Source organism: Nomascus leucogenys, chromosome 6 (genome assembly GCF_006542625.1).
Source record: "Nomascus leucogenys isolate Asia chromosome 6, Asia_NLE_v1, whole genome shotgun sequence".
NCBI lineage: Eukaryota > Metazoa > Chordata > Mammalia > Primates > Hylobatidae > Nomascus > Nomascus leucogenys.
The window spans coordinates 29,605,676-29,623,972 of NC_044386.1; the positions used below are offsets into that span (position 1 = coordinate 29,605,676).

Below are 18,297 nucleotides of genomic sequence, written 5' to 3' on the forward strand. Positions count from 1 at the left end.
CCTTGGCCTCCCAAAGTGCTGGGATTCCGGACATGAGCCGCCACGCCTGGCCTCAATCCACTTTTAACACTATTTTTTATTCTTTTGAGCACTTGTTGTAAAAGTCTTTTTAAATTAGCTTATCTCTAATGTTGTGATTAAGTTGTATTTAACAAAATTTAGCTTTTCCTTCAGCAACTCAAAATGTTCACGAAGGGCGAGTGCGGTGGCTCACATCTGTAGTCCTAGCACTTTGGGAGGCCAAGGTGGGCGGATCACTTGAGGTCAGGAGTTTGAGACCAGCCTGGCCAACATAGCAAAGCCACGTCTCTACTAAAAATACAAAAATTAGCCGGGTGTGCTGGTGGCTGCCTGTAGTCCCAGGTACTCAGGAGGCTGTGGCACAAGAATCACTTGAACCCAGGAGGCAGAGGTTGCAGTGAGCCAGGATTGTGCCACTGCACACCAGCCTGGGTGACAGAGCAAGACTTTGTCTCAAAAAAGTAAAAAAATAAAATCAAAGTGTTCATTAAGAGCATTACCTCTTGGCCGGGTGCAGTGGCTCATGCCTGTAATCCCAGCACTTTAGGAGGCCGAGGTGGGCGGATCACTTGAAGTCAGGAGTTCGAGACCAGCCTGGCCAACATGGTGAAACCCTGTATCTACCAGTAATACAAAAATTAGCCAGTGTAGTGGTGCATACCTGTAATCCCAGCTACTCCAGTGCTGAGGAAGGAGAATCACTTGTACCTGTGAGGTAGAGGTTGCAATGAGCCAAGGTTGTGCCACTGCACTCCAGCCTGGGCAATACAGCGAGACTTTGTCTCAAAAAAAAAAAAAAAAAAACTTCTTACCCAGGCCTGTCATATGGGCATACCTTGGTATTCCTTGTAGTGTTGTTAATTACATCCTAAATGTTCCCAGGCTACTGTGCTTGATGGACTGGTACACCACCTTAACAGTAAGAAGTCTATGCCAAGAGCCTTTGTGGGTCCCTCTATGTGCCATATCTGAGATTTCTTGGTGGCATCAATTTAGACACTTAGTAATGTTCATTTGTGGGCCTGGTCCTCTCCAGGATAAATTAGTGCTATCAAGCTATGGCTCTGTGTCTTGATGTGGGGATGTGATGTCAACAACAGTGCTGGGACAAAATTGCCTTTAGACTAATGCAAAGGCAACTGTGCTTTTCTTCAGATTGTGTTCCCTATATGCATCCTCAGAAAGGTCTTGCATACAAAGTTTTTTGAATAAATAATATAAAACCAGGCTGGGCGCTGTGGCTCACACCTGTAATCCCAGCACTTCGGGAGGCCAAGGCGGGTGGATCACCTGCGATCAGGAGTTCTAGACCAGTCTGGCCAACATGGGTAAAACCCCATCTCTACTAAAAATATAAAAATTAGCTGGGTGTGGTGGCAGGTGCCTGTAATCCCAGCTACTCAGGGGGCCGAGGCAGGAGAATTGCTTGAAGCTGGGAGGCGGAGGTTGCAGTGAGCCGAGATTGCACCATCACACTCCAGCCTGGGGGACAAAAGCAAGACCTGGTCTAAATAAATAAATAAATAAATCCAAGTCCCAGCTGGGCGCAGTAGCTCACATGTGTAATTCCAGCACTTTGGGAGGCCAAGGCAGGTGGATCATTTGAGGTCAGGAGTTTGAGACCACCCAGGCCAACATGGTGAAACCCCATCTCTACTAAAAATACAAAAAAATTGCCGGGTGTGGTGGTATGTGCCTATAATCCCAGCTACTCAGGAGGCTGAGGCAGGAGAATCACTTGAACCTGGGAGGTAGAGGTTGCAGTGAGCTAAGATTCTGCCACTGCACTCCAACCTGGGCAATAGAGCGAGACTCTGTCTCAAGTCAATCAATCAGTCAGTCAATCCAATCAAACCAACCAAGTCCTGCTTCCACCTTTTTCTGTTTTTTCCTCTTTGTCACCTCCCATTTTTCTCCTTTCTATTCTGTGGTTCTGACACCTTCACTTAAAATCTGTTCTCTTTTGTTTCACTGCTGGCTCTCTTTGCCTGAAGGTTGCATCTAAAGCAGTTCTCAGCTTCTTCCTCCAGAATCTCCAATTGGATTCTACCACCCACATCACCTCCTTTCACCTCGGGAAGCAGTCCAATAACCTGTGGCTGCCCTAATACATCCGTCAGCAATGTTACAGAAAACTGAGTTTTCAGTGGTTTGCAGTCATTGGCTTCAAGGCATGTCTGACTTCAAAATAACAGCATAACATGGGTCACGATTTGTTCAGAGGTCCAGTTCATCTCAGCCCCAAAACCCCTGCCTATTTTGCCAATACAATCAAACATCCAAATGGCATTTCAATGCAAAGCATCATAATCCTGGTGGCCGCCATGCCATTGACCATGCAGGTTCATCCATGTTTCTAGCCACAATAAAATGGTCTTCTGTGATAGTGTTGGAGATATGTCCAGCAAAACCAAATGCCAGTGTTTGTTTGACTGGATTTCACGTTTCTTCCTAGGTAAACGTGGTGTTCTTGGTTGTAACCTCATGCTGTATTTTTCTTTTGGTTAAGATTCCATTTTATGTTGAATGTATTTTTGTACCACTTAGCCCAGCATTTCATGCCAATAGTACATTTTGATACTGAATGTATGTGCTTGCTTAGTTTTCTTGTTATTCCAAGAGAAATACCACGAGGATTTCTTTTCTTCTGTTTCTCATAATGTCTGGAGCGGTCGCTGCCCAGTTGGGTTATTTAAGCCTTCCAGGTCTAGTCTGGCTGAGATTTGGACTTGCTGGGATAGCAGCTTCTAGCTTATGTTAAGTGGAAGAAAGTAATAGAAGTCCATTTTTCTCCTAGTCAAAAAGTCTAGTATTAAGAAAAACAGCAACCACTCTTTAAGCTGATATTTTCCCTGACTCATTTATATAAAATTATTCTTCACTATGTGGAGGGGGGTGTGTGTGTAAGTATATATGCCTGAGCACATGTATGTGTACATATTTTATTTCCTGTGAAGCCTACCATAAAACATTACATAAAGGCCACAATGTCATAATTTACCTGTTATGATAAAATATAATGCTGAATTCTGTATAGAAATATTAAGACAAATTGCTATGCTTATCCAAACATTGCTTATGCCAAATATTAGTACATAAAATTACCATTCTAAGTTTTAAATACTCCTACCTTTAAAAAAGAAACTCCACATTTTCTTACTATTTTAATCAATATATTTCAGTATATATCAGGCTTTTTAAAAAAATCCTCCCATGAATAATGACAGTTATGGATAACAACTGAATCTGCCATGATACTAATAAATATAGAAGGAATAGAAAACTTACAGAAGCACTGTTTTGAAAGCTTCATAGTCATACTTGATTTAAGCAATAATAGTCAATGATGCTAAAACCCTGGGGTACAAATATATTGGAGAGCGGGATATTTACATAGCCTCAAACTGTTTCTTTACAGATTACTCATTAATGACTGAAAAAAATTCCAGTGTAGGAATCTGGCAAATTCCATCCCTAATCAAGAGATCAAAGTTATCACCGATTATAAGACACATTGACCCTTAGTGCCTCTGAATGCACTGAGAAGGAAATCATTTTTATACTTTTTCTGTCAAAAAAAAATGCATAATCTAAATCTAGGCATGAGGAAACTATCAGACAGATCCTAATTGAAGGTTTGGATTGGCCTGGTTTCTTCCAAGATATCAGTGCCATGAAAGACCAAGAAAGGTTCGGGAGCTGTTTCAGATGAAAGGAGACTAAAGACATACAACAACTAGATCCTGCATTGCCAAAAACAATTTTCTTAATAAAACATCACTGTGCAAAGAAGTTGATCCGTGACAGCCCGCTACAGGTCCACAGCAAGATGTACGGGCACCAAAATGTAAACATTGTGTCACCATGCACACTATTACATAGTTGAGTTGACATTTTTTCCTTAGCATGATGATGTTGATGAAGCTGTATGCTAATTTGCATTCTGGAGTTAAGTTCTTATCCCATCACAGGTTGGCATTAAACTTTCTGTGAGCTAGTCCCAGACTACAGACACACTTCGAGTGGTACTTGCAAAGGACACTATTAGAAAAGTACTGTCAGTATTCAGTATTTAGTCAAACTGGAATATGAAATGTATGTTACACAGTCATCAATGTTGCATTTCCTGAATTTGATAATAGTATCATGGTTATTTAAAAGAATGTCTTTGTTTCTAAGAGACCCATGCTGAAATATTTACAGGTAAAGGGTCATGATGTCTGCAACTTACTCACAAATGGTTTAGCAAAAAGCTGTAATTCTGTGTGTGTGTGGTGTGTGTGTGTGTGTGTGTGTGTGTGTGTGTATAGGGAGGACATGCATGTGGCAAAATGTTAAAAATGTGTGATTCTAGGTGAAAAGTATACTACTCTTGCACACTACTCTTACATGTTTTATGTAGGTTTAAAATTGTTTAAAAAGAATTAGGCCGGGCGCGGTGGCTCACACCTGTAATCCCAGCACTTTGAGGGGCCAAGGTGGGTGGACCACGAGGTCAGGAGTTCAAGACCAGCCTGACCAATATAGTGAAACCCTGTCTCTACTAAAAATACAAAAATTAGCCAGGCGTGGTGGCGTCCGCCTATAGTCCCAGCTACTTGGGAGGCTGAGGCAGGAGAATCACTTGAACCTGGGAGGCGGAGGTTGCAGCGAGCCAAGATCAAGCCACTGCACTCCAGCTTGGGTAACAGAGAGACTCTGTCTCAAAAAAAAACAAAAAAAAAAATGGAAGTGAGTTTTCTGGAGAGGCAGATATCAGCTGGCCCTGTGGTTTGCCTCTTTATCTACACTTGACTCTGACTCTGGTCCTAGGTACTTTTATTGGGAGAAATGAATAAATAAAACCATCTAATCTTTGCTTTCTGCTGAAAATCAGGTTTCCGAGCAGGAAATGGATGAAGTGATAGCACGCAGCACTTATCAGGAGAGCAAAGAGGCCAGTTCCTCTCCTGGCTTAGGTACTGTAATCTCACATTTTCATTCAACATTCAGAAGAGTTTCTCATTAAGTTCACCCACGGGCACTCCCCAGTGCAGTATTATTGGATTCTTTGTAATTATCGGGTTTGGCAAAAGTAGCTGTCAAAGACAGTCTATGCTTTCTCTTGGCTGCTAGTTTTGATTTCTGCAGTTATTTAATGTGCTTCATTAAAGATCTAATCATGCATGTTCTTATACTACTTCCAAATAATTTGCAAAGGTAAGTTAGAAGTATTTCATGTATATATGCTTGATTCATTCGAAATGCTCAAGATGAAAGGGAAACAATAACCAGAATTTCAGTAGTTTGGTAGATGCAGAGTATTATCTACCGAAAAGCCTGAGATTTCTTTACATGAATTAAAAAGTTTCCATTCAAAAGGGTAATAGAGGTAGCAAAAATCATGTTTTCGCTGAAGTGGAAAAGTTCAGGCAGAGAAGCTTGAGATAGTAGGAATTTCATATGAATTTAAAATATGAAACATTATATCAAGTCTTAAAGTTTCCTTTAGCATGGAAGCCTAAAGGGACTCTTCACACATTTCTGAGCTTGAGATTATACTGACGTTCAGATTGCTACCTGGGAGGAAAAGGAACTGAGACATAAGTTATTAGTTGTCAGAGGAAAAGGAAAGCATCGGGTTTTTTGGCAATCATGAAATACCCTGATTATTTACATTCGTAATTAATATATTTGAAGTGGACACAGCCATCATAGGCTTTTTATTCAACCAGTTCATCATCCCCACCTGCCTGAAAGCTGTGCTGTCATAATCCCAGCATTTCCACTTGATCATTTATAAAGAGTTCATTAAGCCGTAATCCTCATACCCAAAGTCCCTTTTGCTTCATGGCATATAGTTTAAATCCTGAGCCTTTTCATCCTACAGTTAAAAACTAAAATAGATATTCAGTCATCTTCTCAGTTCTTTCATGAGTTTCTTGGGTGATGTTCATTTGTTCATTCATCCTTCAATCCATTCAGCAATTATCACCGAACACTTAGTAGATATGAAGTACGATGTACAGCTCCAGCCGGGCGCCATGGCTCACGCCTATAATCCCAGCACTTTGGGAGGCCAAGGCGGGCGGATCACCTGAATTCTGGAGTTCGAGACCAGCCTGACCAACATGGAGAAACCCCATCTCTGCTAAAAATACAAAAGTAGCCGGGTGTGGTGGCGCATGCCTGTAATCCCAGCTACTCGGGAGGCTGAGACAGGAGAATTGCTTGAACCCAGGAGGAGGAGGTTGCAGTGAGCCGAGATCATGCCATTGCACTCCAGCCTGGGCAACAAGAGTCCAACTCCGTCTCAAAATAAATAAATATCCAGCTCCGTGGGGTCAGATCAGTCAACATTTCTGCTCTGTAGATTGAAGAAGGGAGACAAGACACATCCACTCATACATTATATGATGTATATGAAAGTTGATGTGTGGGTAGGATAAAACACTTTGGAAATTCAGAAGGAATTACTTCTAACTGGGATCATCATGCAGGTAGTAGCATCTGAGTTAGGGCTTGAAGCATCATGGCAGATGGGATGGGGATGAGGATCAGGTACCCAGGTAGACTGCATGCACATCTAACCCTGTGCATGCAGCGCATCGTCAAGCAAAGGGAGTTTTGTTTACTGTGTTTGCCACCTGCTTTGCTAGTTAAGGATGTGAGCCTGTTTGTGACTTGAGCTTTATTGTTTTGACAATATGGTGAATTTTCCCTCCAACAGGTACCCCCTTGAAGAGTCCCTCTATTGCAAAAAAGGTGAGTCAAGGTGAACTGCTACCTGCCTCCCTCAGCTGGACCACAAACCAATTCCTGGAGCCCACAAGTCAAGCCTGAGGGCCCAGTCCCTGTTTCTGCCCATGAGTCATTTTTGCCACTTTATACAGGAAATCACAACAATGCTCATTTGAGAACAGATGCAAAAATGTGTGTTTCTTTTGCTAAACACTTATCCAGCAAAAGAATAGAGCAACAAAATAAAAGAACTGAACTACAGTTTGCAAAATAACTTTTCAAACTGCTCCATAATAAAGCAGCATGAGTCAGGACTCAGGGCTTTAAGGAGGCCATGGAATCTTCCTCAGCTAGGCTCTTGATGAGTCTCAGTGCATTGGGGCGCAGGATTCAAACTCCCCTGGTTTTTGTTCACCATTTGGCTAGACTGGTTGGCTTGAATCACATTTGGCTTTCCCATGGCATCCCCCCAGTGTTTTTCCTGGGATGGCTGATGTGTTGCTGCTGTGGCTTTTCCGATCATTGCCAAAAATTTAGCCAAAAACATAAAGTCTCCAAAAACATTGGCAGCAGTCACCTTTTTATTCATTAGTTGTCAATTTAGCCGTTCTGAGGTAAATGGAGGTTGGTGTTTACTATCACAGCTACTTCAAGTGACCGTGGATTAGAACGAAGTGTTCCTGGAAAGATAGGACGTAATAACCCTTGAAAATCTGCTTCTGCTGTGTTTCCTTAGTTATCGGATGTTTTCTTCTTCAACAGGACTCCCTTATTTCTGAATCTGAACTCTCCCAGTACTTTGCCCACGATGTCCCTGGCCCCTTGTCAGACTTCATGGTGGCCGGTTCTGAGGACGAGGATCACCCAGGAAGTGGCTGCAGCACATCAGAGGAGGGCAGCCTGCCTCCCAGCACCTCCAGTAAGCAGGGGCGCCCCAGAGGGCCTGGGCTCTGCATTCTAGTCAGCAGTGACTGGTTTCCACCTCTATGCTGGCGGCTGCAATGGTTTAACTACCCTGGTGCTGCAATATGAGAAAAGAGCTGGAGACCAGGCTGGGCGCAGTGGCTCACGCCTGTAATCCTAGCACTTGGGGAGGCCGAGGCAGGGGGATCACCTGAGGTCAGGAGTTCAAGACCAGCCTGGCTAACATGGCGAAACCCCATCTCTACTAAAAATACAAAAATTAGCCAAGCATGGTGGCACGCGCCTGTAATCCCAGCTACTCGGGAGGCTGAGTGGGGAGAATTGCTTGAACCTGGGGAGACAGAGGTTGCAGTGAGCTGAGATCGCACCATTAGACAATGCTGTACCCTGAGAGTTTACTCTTGGAAAATGCAGCCACTGTCAGTGACAGGCCACTCAGTTACTCAGTAAATGGGCTGGATGCACATGCTATAGCCAGGGGTGGATGCTGGCTAAACCAGACCTCCTTTCAATGCCATTTACATAATGTAGTCTTGAATTTTATGGCATCAAATCAGGATGGGCAACCTGATGCCCTTACATTTTAGGGAATCCGGCCAAATTCCAGGTCCCTTCCCTTACAGGCCCTAGCTTCATTCTTTGTAGAAGGCTGTAAATTAAAGATTGAGAACTCATAAGAGACATACTGTCAAAAGGTTTTTTTAAAAATCTCATTGCTGTATCTATTTGAGATAATATGAGATGATAATCTGATATGATCCATACTGATTTCTCAGACTCCTTTCTGCTGGTGAGGTTTCCTCTTAATTTCTAACATCTGAAGAAGAAAATCCCCTTGTTTTAGAAGAGGCAGGCAGCGACTCATTCGGAGCTATCGATGAGCTTGCTCTGTTCTTATAGAAACATTTCAAGCTGCAAACGTGTAATTTTTCACTACATTTAACAAGATATAAAAATTGTTGCAGATTCAGGTTGGCATTGTTCTAGAGTATCTTTGAGACGTAGGACAGTTCAGGCCGCAAGCGCTCATGTGCGTGTCAATCAAGCCTCCCTTTCTGCAGATGAAGGAAGGACCTCAAGGGGCAAAGAAGGCAGCCCAGGTGTGTGGGACATGCCATCAGTCCCCAGGTATCCTTCTATGGAGGAATTCTCAGCAGCATTTAGGTTAAACCCTAACAATGTGTTAGATAATCATGGAGGTGGAAGAATTAAGTTTCTGTCTTCCGACAGCACATATGTTTGAGTTAATCCAGAGGTTGGGGTTTAAGAAAAGGAGGCGGGGGGGGTAGGTCAGTAGGGAAAAGAGAAAGCCCGCCTGTCTACTCCATATAGCCTCCAGGAAGCCATGTTGCCTAGGCCTTGTGTCCAGTGGCTGCGGCTGTGTGTCTGGTGTTAGTGAATGTGGAAATGCTTATGTGTAATGATGGGGTCAGATGATATGACAGGGCCAAGCGGGAAGCTCAATTTCACTTGACTTTTCTTTCCCCACCTCCGCCAGCTCACAAGGAGCCTGGAAAACCCAGAGCCAACAGCCTCGTGACTCTTGGGAGCCATCGGGCCTCTGGGCTCTTCCACAAGCAGGTGACAGTTGCCAGACAAGCCAGTCTCCCCGGAAGCCCACAGGCCCTCCGAAACCCTCTCCTCCGCCAGAGGAAGGTAGGCTGCTATGATGCCAACGATGCCAGTGATGAGGAAGAGTTTGACAGAGAAGGGGACTGCATTTCACTCCCAGGGGCCCTCCCGGGTCCCATCAGGCCTCTGTCAGAGGATGACCCGAGGCGTGTCTTAATTTCCTCTTCCAAGGGCATGGACGTCCACAACCAAGAGGAACGACCCCGGAAAACACTGGTGAGCAAGGCCATCTCGGCACCTCTTCTTGGTAGCTCAGTGGACTTAGAGGAGAGTATCCCAGAGGGCATGGTGGATGCTGCTTCCCACGCAGCCAACCTCACGGACTTTGCAGAGGTCCGCAAGGGGAGCCCTGGAAGCTGGTGGAAGAAGGAACTGTCAGGATCAAGTAGCGCACCCAAATTGGAATACACAGTCCATACAGACACCCAGAGTCCAACGAACACTGGGAGCCCCAGATCCCCCCAGCAGAAAAATGAAGGCCTGGGCCCCAGGCACAGACCAGTGGCCAGGGTCAGCCCCCACTGCAAGAGATCCGAGGCTGAGGCCAGGCCCAGTGGCTCAGAGACAGTGAACCTGACTGGCAGAGCCAATGATCCATGCAATCTGGACTCGAGAGTCCAGGCCACTTCTGTCAAAGTGACTGTCGCTGGCTTTCAGCCAGGTGGAGCTGTGGAGAAGGTAACTGACTTTCTCTTAGTTACTTGGAATGGAAGTGCATGAATATGTGTGAGTGAAGGTGGAGTCTGTTGTAAAGCATGGGTAAGCTGCCAGTGGGAAAGGATGATGGCTGGAGAATTATCTTTCAACAGAGTCATCACTTAAATACCTGGACTGCTTGGGAGCTTTTTTTTTTTTTTTTTTTGGAGATGGAGTTTCACTCTGTCACCCAGGCTGGAGTGCAGTGGCGCAATCTCAGCTCACTGCAACCTCCGCCTCCCAGGTTCAAGCGATTGTCCTATCTCAGCCTCCCGAGGAGCTGGGACTACAGGCGCACACCACCATGCCTGGCTAATTTTTGTATTTTTTAGTAGAGACATGGTTTCACCATATTGGTCAGGCTGGTCTCGAACTCCTGGCCTCAGGTGATCCACTTGCCTCGGCCTCCTAAAGTGCTGGGATTACATGCGTGAGCCACCGCACCCAGCCTAGGGAGCTTATTAACGTATCAGCAGGTTGTTAGTCATGAGATCATTTGGCCAGAAGATACTATAGAATCTCTGTCTTACCTGTACACAGCGCCTGTGGCTGATGATGGAAAGGCAGTGTGGCACAGGGAAAGTAAAACCATGGGCCTGGCATGAGCTCCACCACTGACTAGTTGGCACTGGTCGAGTTACAACTTGGGCAAGTTATTAAACATTTCTGAGCTTAGTTCTCTGGGCGGGTGCTCTCTGCCTTGGTCATCTCACAGAGCTGGAGGGACCATCAAATATATGTTAACAGTGATTCCCTCCAGCTGATAAGGTTATGAGTGATCCTTACATTTTTCCAAATTTCTACATTGGTTATGTATAATTATAGCCACTCATAACCTTGCTGTGGTATCATATGGAATAACAGGGATGCATTCACTTAGAAATTTAGAATGCACCACATTGAATGCAAGTTAATATTGGTTATGTTACTACTTGGTTATGAGTATGTTAGAATTATCAAATTGTTCATTTTTAAAAATTTTCAATATACGTCTACTTTATCAAGGAGACAGTACGAGAAATCAATGTTGTTTATAATCTGCTTAACATAAATAACTTCTCTCTCTCTCTCGCTGAACAAAGAATCTGAGATGACTTATAAAGCCATATTATTACAGATGTGTGTTCAAGTGGTTTATATAAACATATATGTCAATAGACCTGGAAAATGCTAAGTCATAAAAACTATACCAGGCAAAAGTCGTTTTTTAACCTTATTTTTGTTTTAATAGAAATGCACATCTGTTTTCCTTCTCCTCAAATATCATATTTTACCTCCAACCACTACCTGTGTTTTAAAATATAATGTTTGGCCATTGGGTAAATTTCTTCTTTTAAAAAGCATTGGCCAGGCACAGTGGCTCATGCCTGTAATCCCACCACTTTGAGATGCTGAGGCAGGTGGATCACCTGAGGTCAGGAATTCGAGACCAGCCTGGCCAACATGGCAAAACCCCGTCTCTACTAAAAATACAAAAATCAGTCAGGTGTGGTGGTGTGCACCTGTAATCCCAGCTACTCGGGAGTCTGAGGCAGGAGAATCGCTTGAACTCAGGAGGTGGAGGTTGCAGTGAGCTGAGATCGTGCCACTGTACTCCAGCCTGGGTGACAGAGCAAGACTCTGTCTCAAAAAAAAAAAAAAAAAAAAAATTATCACAAGTTTTGGATAACTGTATAAAGGCAAATTAGGATTTTTATTCATAATAATTTATATCTATTAAAATAAGAGTTTTGTAATTCTAAATACTCTCAATGAACTTTTGAGCAGCATTTGAAACTTGTACAACAAGACTAATTTTTCTCATAAAAATTTTAGTTACAAAATTTGATTTTATTTATTTATGTCTGAGAAAGAAAATAGAATGGATTGCTATAAAGTATATATCCTCAAATATTGGAAGAAAAAACCTTCCTCTTTTGGCAAATGAGTTATATTCTGTTTTTATTTACTACTTGATTTAAATTGAAGTGAAATTCATATAACATGAAATTAACCATTTTGAAATGTACAATCCAACGGCACTTAGTACATTCACAACGCAATATGACCCACCGCCTCTGTCTAGTTCTGAAACTCCTCTACTGTTTTTATGTTACATTTGTGTTACTAATAAATAGAAAATTAACTGAGTTAAACCCTATCTAGGTTTCCCTCAGCTGGTAACTGACATTTTATGAAAAGATTTCTTACCAAAGCTGCTGAAAGACACATTACCCCTCACCTCTGTGCTCTGCTGCCACCTTCGGGCCACTTTATGACTCACAATGGATACATTTCAGATGAATCTGTTAGTTTTAGAATTTCATTGCATTGAATGTTAGGTAGAAGAAAGGAAGAGAAAGTAATGGACACTTAGCCAAAGTGAAGTCTTGAAATATGAAATGTCAATTTCGTTTATCCAGATTCGTTCATTCCCTCAGTACCAAACTAAGGAGTTATAGCCTTGGATATCTCTATGCAATATAATGACAATACCATACATCTGTCTAGCCTTATATGTGCTGTTTTTATAACTTTTCTCATTTAATTGTCTTCTTTTAAGCTCTATGAGTAAGACTGGGAATGTTTTATCCCCATTTTAGAGTTGAAAAAATGGAGGCTTGGGGAAGAATGATAAGACCATTTAATTCCTAGCAGACCTTAAACCCACAATCTGGATCTACTGGCTCCTAGTCCAGGGCTCCTTTGCCTTTTCCTAAACTAGCTCTGCTCTCTATATATGATCTCATCTTACGGTGGAGAAAGCCTGAAAGCTATTTCAAGTGGCTTGTGGTTGTCATTGTGCCAGGAATCTCTGGGAAAGCTGACCACTGGAGATGCTTGTGTCTCTACCAACTGTGAACTAGCCAGTGCTCTGTCCCACCCGGATGCCAGCCACCTCACAGAGAACCTGCCCAAAGCTGCACCAGAGCTGGGGCAACCACCCATGACTGGTAAGATTATTTTCCCATTTGTTAATCTTAAGGTAGGTGGGGAGATACCCTAATAAAAGCATTATACAGGCCAGGTGCAGTGGCTCACACCTGTAATCCCAGCACTCTGGGAGGCCAAGGTCAGGAGTTTGAGACCAGCCTGGCCAACATGGTGAAACCCCATCTCTACAAAAAATATAAAAATTAGCTGGGCGTGGTGGCACGCACCTGTAATCTCAGCTACTTGGGAGGCTGAGGCAGGAGAATTGCTTGAACTGGGTAGGCGGAGGTTGCAGTGAGCCAAGGTGGCGCCATTGCACTCCAGCCTGGGCGACAAGAGCAAGACTCCATCAAAAAAAAAAAAAAAAAAAAGAAAGAAAATTGATATTTTTAAGGAGAAAAATCCTTTACACAAATTAACATTTAAATACTGCCTGCATTTAGCACCTTTACTATATCATTATGCCTAAACTCATCGTTTTCATGCCATGTTGAATACATCCATTTTCAGTCAGTTGACCCTTTTTACCCTTTTGTGACACCAACAAGACATAAGATGAATCAAAAGGACTTCCCACCCATCAAAATCTCAGCACTCTGCCTATGTGAAATCAAATGCACTGAGAAATGGCAACAAAAACCTCCACAAAGGACAAGTGAAATGATACTGAAAACCCACACATAAGTGTTGATGAGAGATTAAGTAACATCGTGGTGGCAGAAATCATCTCAGTATTTATTTAGGGGCTGGGTGCGGTGGCTCACGCCTGTAATCCCAGCAGTTTGGGAAGCTGAGGCAAGTAGATCCACGAGGTCAGGAGTTCAAGACCAGCCTGGCCAACATAGTGAAACCCCGTCTCTACTAAAAAGACAAAAAAATTAGCTGGGCATGGTGGAACGCACTTATAATACCAGCTACTCAGGAGGCTGAGGCAGCAGAATTGCTTGAACCCGGGAGGCGGAGGTTGCAGTGAGCCGAGATCATGCCATTGTACTCCAGCCTGGGCTATACAGCGAAACTGTGTCTCAAAATTTAAAAAAAAAAAAAAAAGGCAATTAGTTAGATGTGGTGGCATGTGTCTGTACTTGGGAGGCTAAGACAGGAGGGTTACTTGAACCTAGGAGTTTGAGACCGCAGTGAGCTATGATCACGCCACTACACTCCAGCCTGGGTGACAGAAGTAAACCCAATCTCTGGGGGAAAAAAAAAAGTGTGTGGGGTGTGTGTGTGCGTGTAAAATTTGGCTACCCATCATCTAGCAGTTGAACAAAATAATACTGTAAAACATGATTTTTAAAAATCAACTGAATTAAATGACTTTGCTTCCTTGTTAGTGGAGAACTTTATTGAAAATTTGGATTCTGGTGGGGCGTGGTGGCTCATCATGCCTGTAATCCCAGCACTTTGGGATGCCAAGGTGGGCGGATCACTTGAGGTCAGGAGTTCAAGACCAGCCTGGCCAACATAGTGAAACCTCGCCTCTACTAAACATAAAATAAGTATCGGGTGTGGTGGCGCATGCCTGTAATCCTAGCTACTCAGGAGGCTGAGACACGAGAATTGCTTGAACCCAGGAGGCAGAGGTTGCAGTGAGCTGAGATTGTGCCATTGTGCCACTGCACTCCAGCCTCAGGGACAGAGTGAGACTCTGTCTCAAAAAAAAAAAAGGAAATTTGGATTCTAAACTTGCACTCTGTGGGTAGGGGACACTCTTCTCAGTGGCTGGTGATGACTGTGATCCCACTTGTCCAGCTCTGTGGGAGTCCCAGCAGTCCTCCGCAGCTGGCGGCTGGTTGTTACTGTCTCAGCGCCTGCCTTCTGATTGGTTAGCAAACTACGGTGGTAGACAGAAAAAAGATAGCCTTACTTGTTAGGGCTGTCCTATAAAATAAAAATGTGGGCCGGGCGTGGTGGCTCACACCTGTAATCCCAGTACTTTGGGAGGCTGAGGCGGGTGGATCCCGAGGTCAGGAGTTCGAGACCAGCCTGGCCAACGTGGTGAAACCCAGTCTCTAGTAAAAATACAAAACAAAATTAGCTAGGCATGTTGGCGGGTGCCTGTATTCCCAGTTACTTGGGAGGCTGAGGCAGGTGAATCGTTTAAACCCAGGAGGCGGAGGTTGCAGTGAGCTGAGATCGAGCCATTGCACTCCAGCCTGGGCAAAAAGAGCGAGACTCCGTCTCAAAAAAAAAAAAAAAAAGAAAAAAGTGAAACCCCAGAATATCTATCCCATACCCTGATGGCTACTCACAGAAAAAATACAGGCCCCTGATGTCTTTGTTCTGTGATCTGAGGCTCTTTGTTCCTTTGTTAGTGATGAAGCTGTTACTGTGGTTTCTGGTTTGTCTTTAGGGTTCACATTCACTTGCTGGACAAACACTAACAGGCATTTTTTTGTTAGCAATTTGACTTTACTGCAAAGAGTGTTAAAAACGGTTCTATTTGGCCGGGTGCAGTGGCTCACGCCTGTAATCCCAGCACTTTGGGAGGCCGAGGCGGGCGGATCACAAGGTTAGGAGATTGAGACCATCCTGGCTAACACAGTGAAACTCCATCTCCATTAACAATACAAAAAATTAGCCAGGCGTGGTGGTGGGCGCCTGTAGTCCCAACTACTCAGGAAGCTGAGGCAGGAGAATGGTGTGAACCCGGGAGGTGGAGCTTGCAGTGAGCTGAGATCACGCCACTGCACTCCAGCCTGGGCAACAGAGCGAGACTCCGTCTCAAAAAAAAAAAAAAAAGGCTGTGGAGGGGTTCTATTTGAGGGAGATGAAGTTACATTGAGGCAGCCTTCAATGTCACCTTTCAAAGTAAGGCTTCATTTGAGGCCAGCATCTTCATACATTTTAAGAGTGCATGTTCTACATAATGGTCGTCTGGAAGTTTTCTTGGAATCCAGATTTGCTTTGGAATGGAAGAGGGACAGCAAAGGGTTTTTTTCACTAAACCAGCATTTCCTATTTGCAACCTCATGGAGAACATTCTTTCCTTTCTTGCCACTGAGGAATTTCTTATTCTAGGTAGGCCAGTTTTCGTCAATACTGAGGTTTTCATCAGTGATAGAAAATGTGGTACATATACACTATGGAATACTATGCAGCCATAAAAAGGAATGGGATCATGTCCTTTGCAGGGACATGGATGGAGCTGGAAGCCATTATCCTCGGCAAACTAACACAGAAACAGAAAACCAAACACCACATGTTCTTACTTATAAGTGGGAGCTGAACAATGAGAACACATGGACACAGGGAGGGGAACATCACACACTGGAGCCTGTTGCGGATGTGGGTGGAGGGAGAGCATCAGGATCAATAGCTAATGCATGCAGGGCTTAACACCTAGGTCACGGGTTGATAGGTGCAGCAAACCATCATGGCACACATTTCCCTATGTAACAAACCTGCATATCCTGCACATGTATCCCAGAACTTAAAAAAAAAAATACTGCGGGTTTGTACCTTAAGTAAGTGGGTTTCTGCGTGTCAAGTTCTCTTGTGTTATAGTGTAGAGAGAATTTCATCTCCCAGCCCCGTGCTCCCTGGAGCTCTGTGCACCTCTGTGACCATACTGACCCCGGCGGGTGCACATGTTTGGATGCTTTTCTGCCTCGCCCTCTCTGGATTTCCCACAGATGAGCCTTGAGAAAGGTGTAACTGTGTGTCCCTTACACCCACTGAGCAGCCAGGAATGCTAGACCAGGAACTGATTATATTTAACAGGCAATAATATATGTGCTATATTTAATTAACATGTCGAAACAAAATATATGAGTTACCATTTAATTCTTTAAGGGTCCTCGTCAGGATTGATCGAGTTGCAATGACACACTGGCACCCCTCAAGGGCTTTTGGGGTGTATCTGAAATACTCAATTTCCTGATCTCCAAAAGATTTTAGAGCTTCTGGCTCCTTTTGTTTAGATATTTCTCTCTCCTTTCCAATGAAAAGGCTATCTGTGACTAGTTGGTCCTGCTGAGTACTTGAGTGCTGGTAGCAGTTCTTCTTCCAGTGTTATTACAAATAGCTTAGCTGCTTTCCAATATGTAAGAAGGATGTTCTTCAAAACATACCTTTGTTTATTTTGTTTTGTTTTGTTTTGTGGTGGAGTCTCGCTCTGTCGCCCAGGCTGGAGTGCAGTTGCGCGATCTCGGCTCACTGCACGCTCTGCCTCCCAGGTTCACTCCATTCTCCTGCCTCAGCCTCCCGAGTAGCTGGGACTACAGGCGTCCACCACCATGCCCGGCTAATTTTTTTGTATTTTTAGTAGAGATGGGGTTTCACCATGTTAGGATGGTCTCAATCTCCTGACCTCGTGATCTGCCCACCTCGGCCTCCCAAAGTGCTGGGATCACAGGCGTGAGCCACCACGCCTGGCATATCTTTGTTTTGTTTTGTTTTGTTTTGAGACAGAATCTCCCTCTGTCACCCAGGCTGGAGTGCAATGGCGTGATCTTGGCTCACTGCAACCTCTGCCTCCAGGGTTCAAGTGATTCTCCTGCCTCAGCCTCCTGAGTAGCTTGGATTACTGGCGCCCACCACCACACTCGGCCAATTTTTGTGTTTTTAGTGGAGATGGGGATTCACTATGTTGGCCAGGCTGGTCTCGAACTCCTGACCTCAAGTGATCTGCCCGCCTCAGCCTCCCAAAGTGCTGCGATTACAGGCATAAGCTGCTGCCCCTAGCCAAAACATACCTTTTTTAAAACTGAAATATCCAAAAATGCATAAGTGATCAAAGAAGGAATACCTTATCATTAAAAAATAATCCTCAATATTCCAAAATGGCCCGTACACAGCACAGTGGTTAAGCACACAGGTGCATACGCAGGCTGCCAGGGCTCATATCTGAGCCCCAACATTTGACCAGGGAAGGGACCTTGGATTAGTCACTGTTGTCCTAAGTTACACACCTCATGGGGTTGTTGAGGAAGAATCAATAACATTTTCATGTGTAGCATTTGGAACACAATCTAGTACTTAATATGTTGAATAAGTTATATTATGTGTGTGTATGTGATTTTCCTAAGAGAAACATATACGTGTGTATATATCTGCCCAGTATATAATACACATTCAATAAGATACATGTGTGTGTATATATGTGTGTGTATGTATTCCTATACACATGATTTTCCTAAGAAAGTTTTAGAAACTTTAGAAACACAGGCGCAAATGGCTGACCAAGATGTGTTGATTGTGAGGTCTGATTTTTAGAGCCATTTAGCTTTCTGGCAGCAATTGACTCTGTCTGTTAAAGGGTGGCTCTTGGAAACCAGAATGAGAGGAGGTGGTAGCTGTTGGAAAAGCTGTCAAAGCTGTTGTGAGAAACTGAAGCAGTGTGGGGAATCCAGGCCCCTTGTTTGTCACTAAATGTTTAACTCTGTTATG

At 43.9% G+C, this 18,297-nt stretch overlaps 1 protein-coding gene across 5 annotated transcripts in view; it reads left to right on the forward strand.

The window, feature by feature from the left end:
• PDZD2 (PDZ domain containing 2) overlaps positions 1-18,297 on the forward strand; it is a 470,684-nt gene that overhangs the window by 424,123 nt on the left and 28,264 nt on the right. For 4 of the 5 annotated variants that reach the window (XM_030813944.1, XM_030813945.1, XM_030813947.1 and 1 more), the window contains 5 exons: positions 4,898-4,979; positions 6,731-6,765; positions 7,504-7,660; positions 9,164-9,975; positions 12,782-12,926. In XM_030813944.1, the coding sequence (XP_030669804.1) occupies positions 4,898-4,979; positions 6,731-6,765; positions 7,504-7,660; positions 9,164-9,975; positions 12,782-12,926 (1,231 nt within the window). The remainder of the gene's footprint in view (positions 1-4,897; positions 4,980-6,730; positions 6,766-7,503; positions 7,661-9,163; positions 9,976-12,781; positions 12,927-18,297) is intronic. The other variant, XM_030813946.1, reaches the window with a different exon arrangement.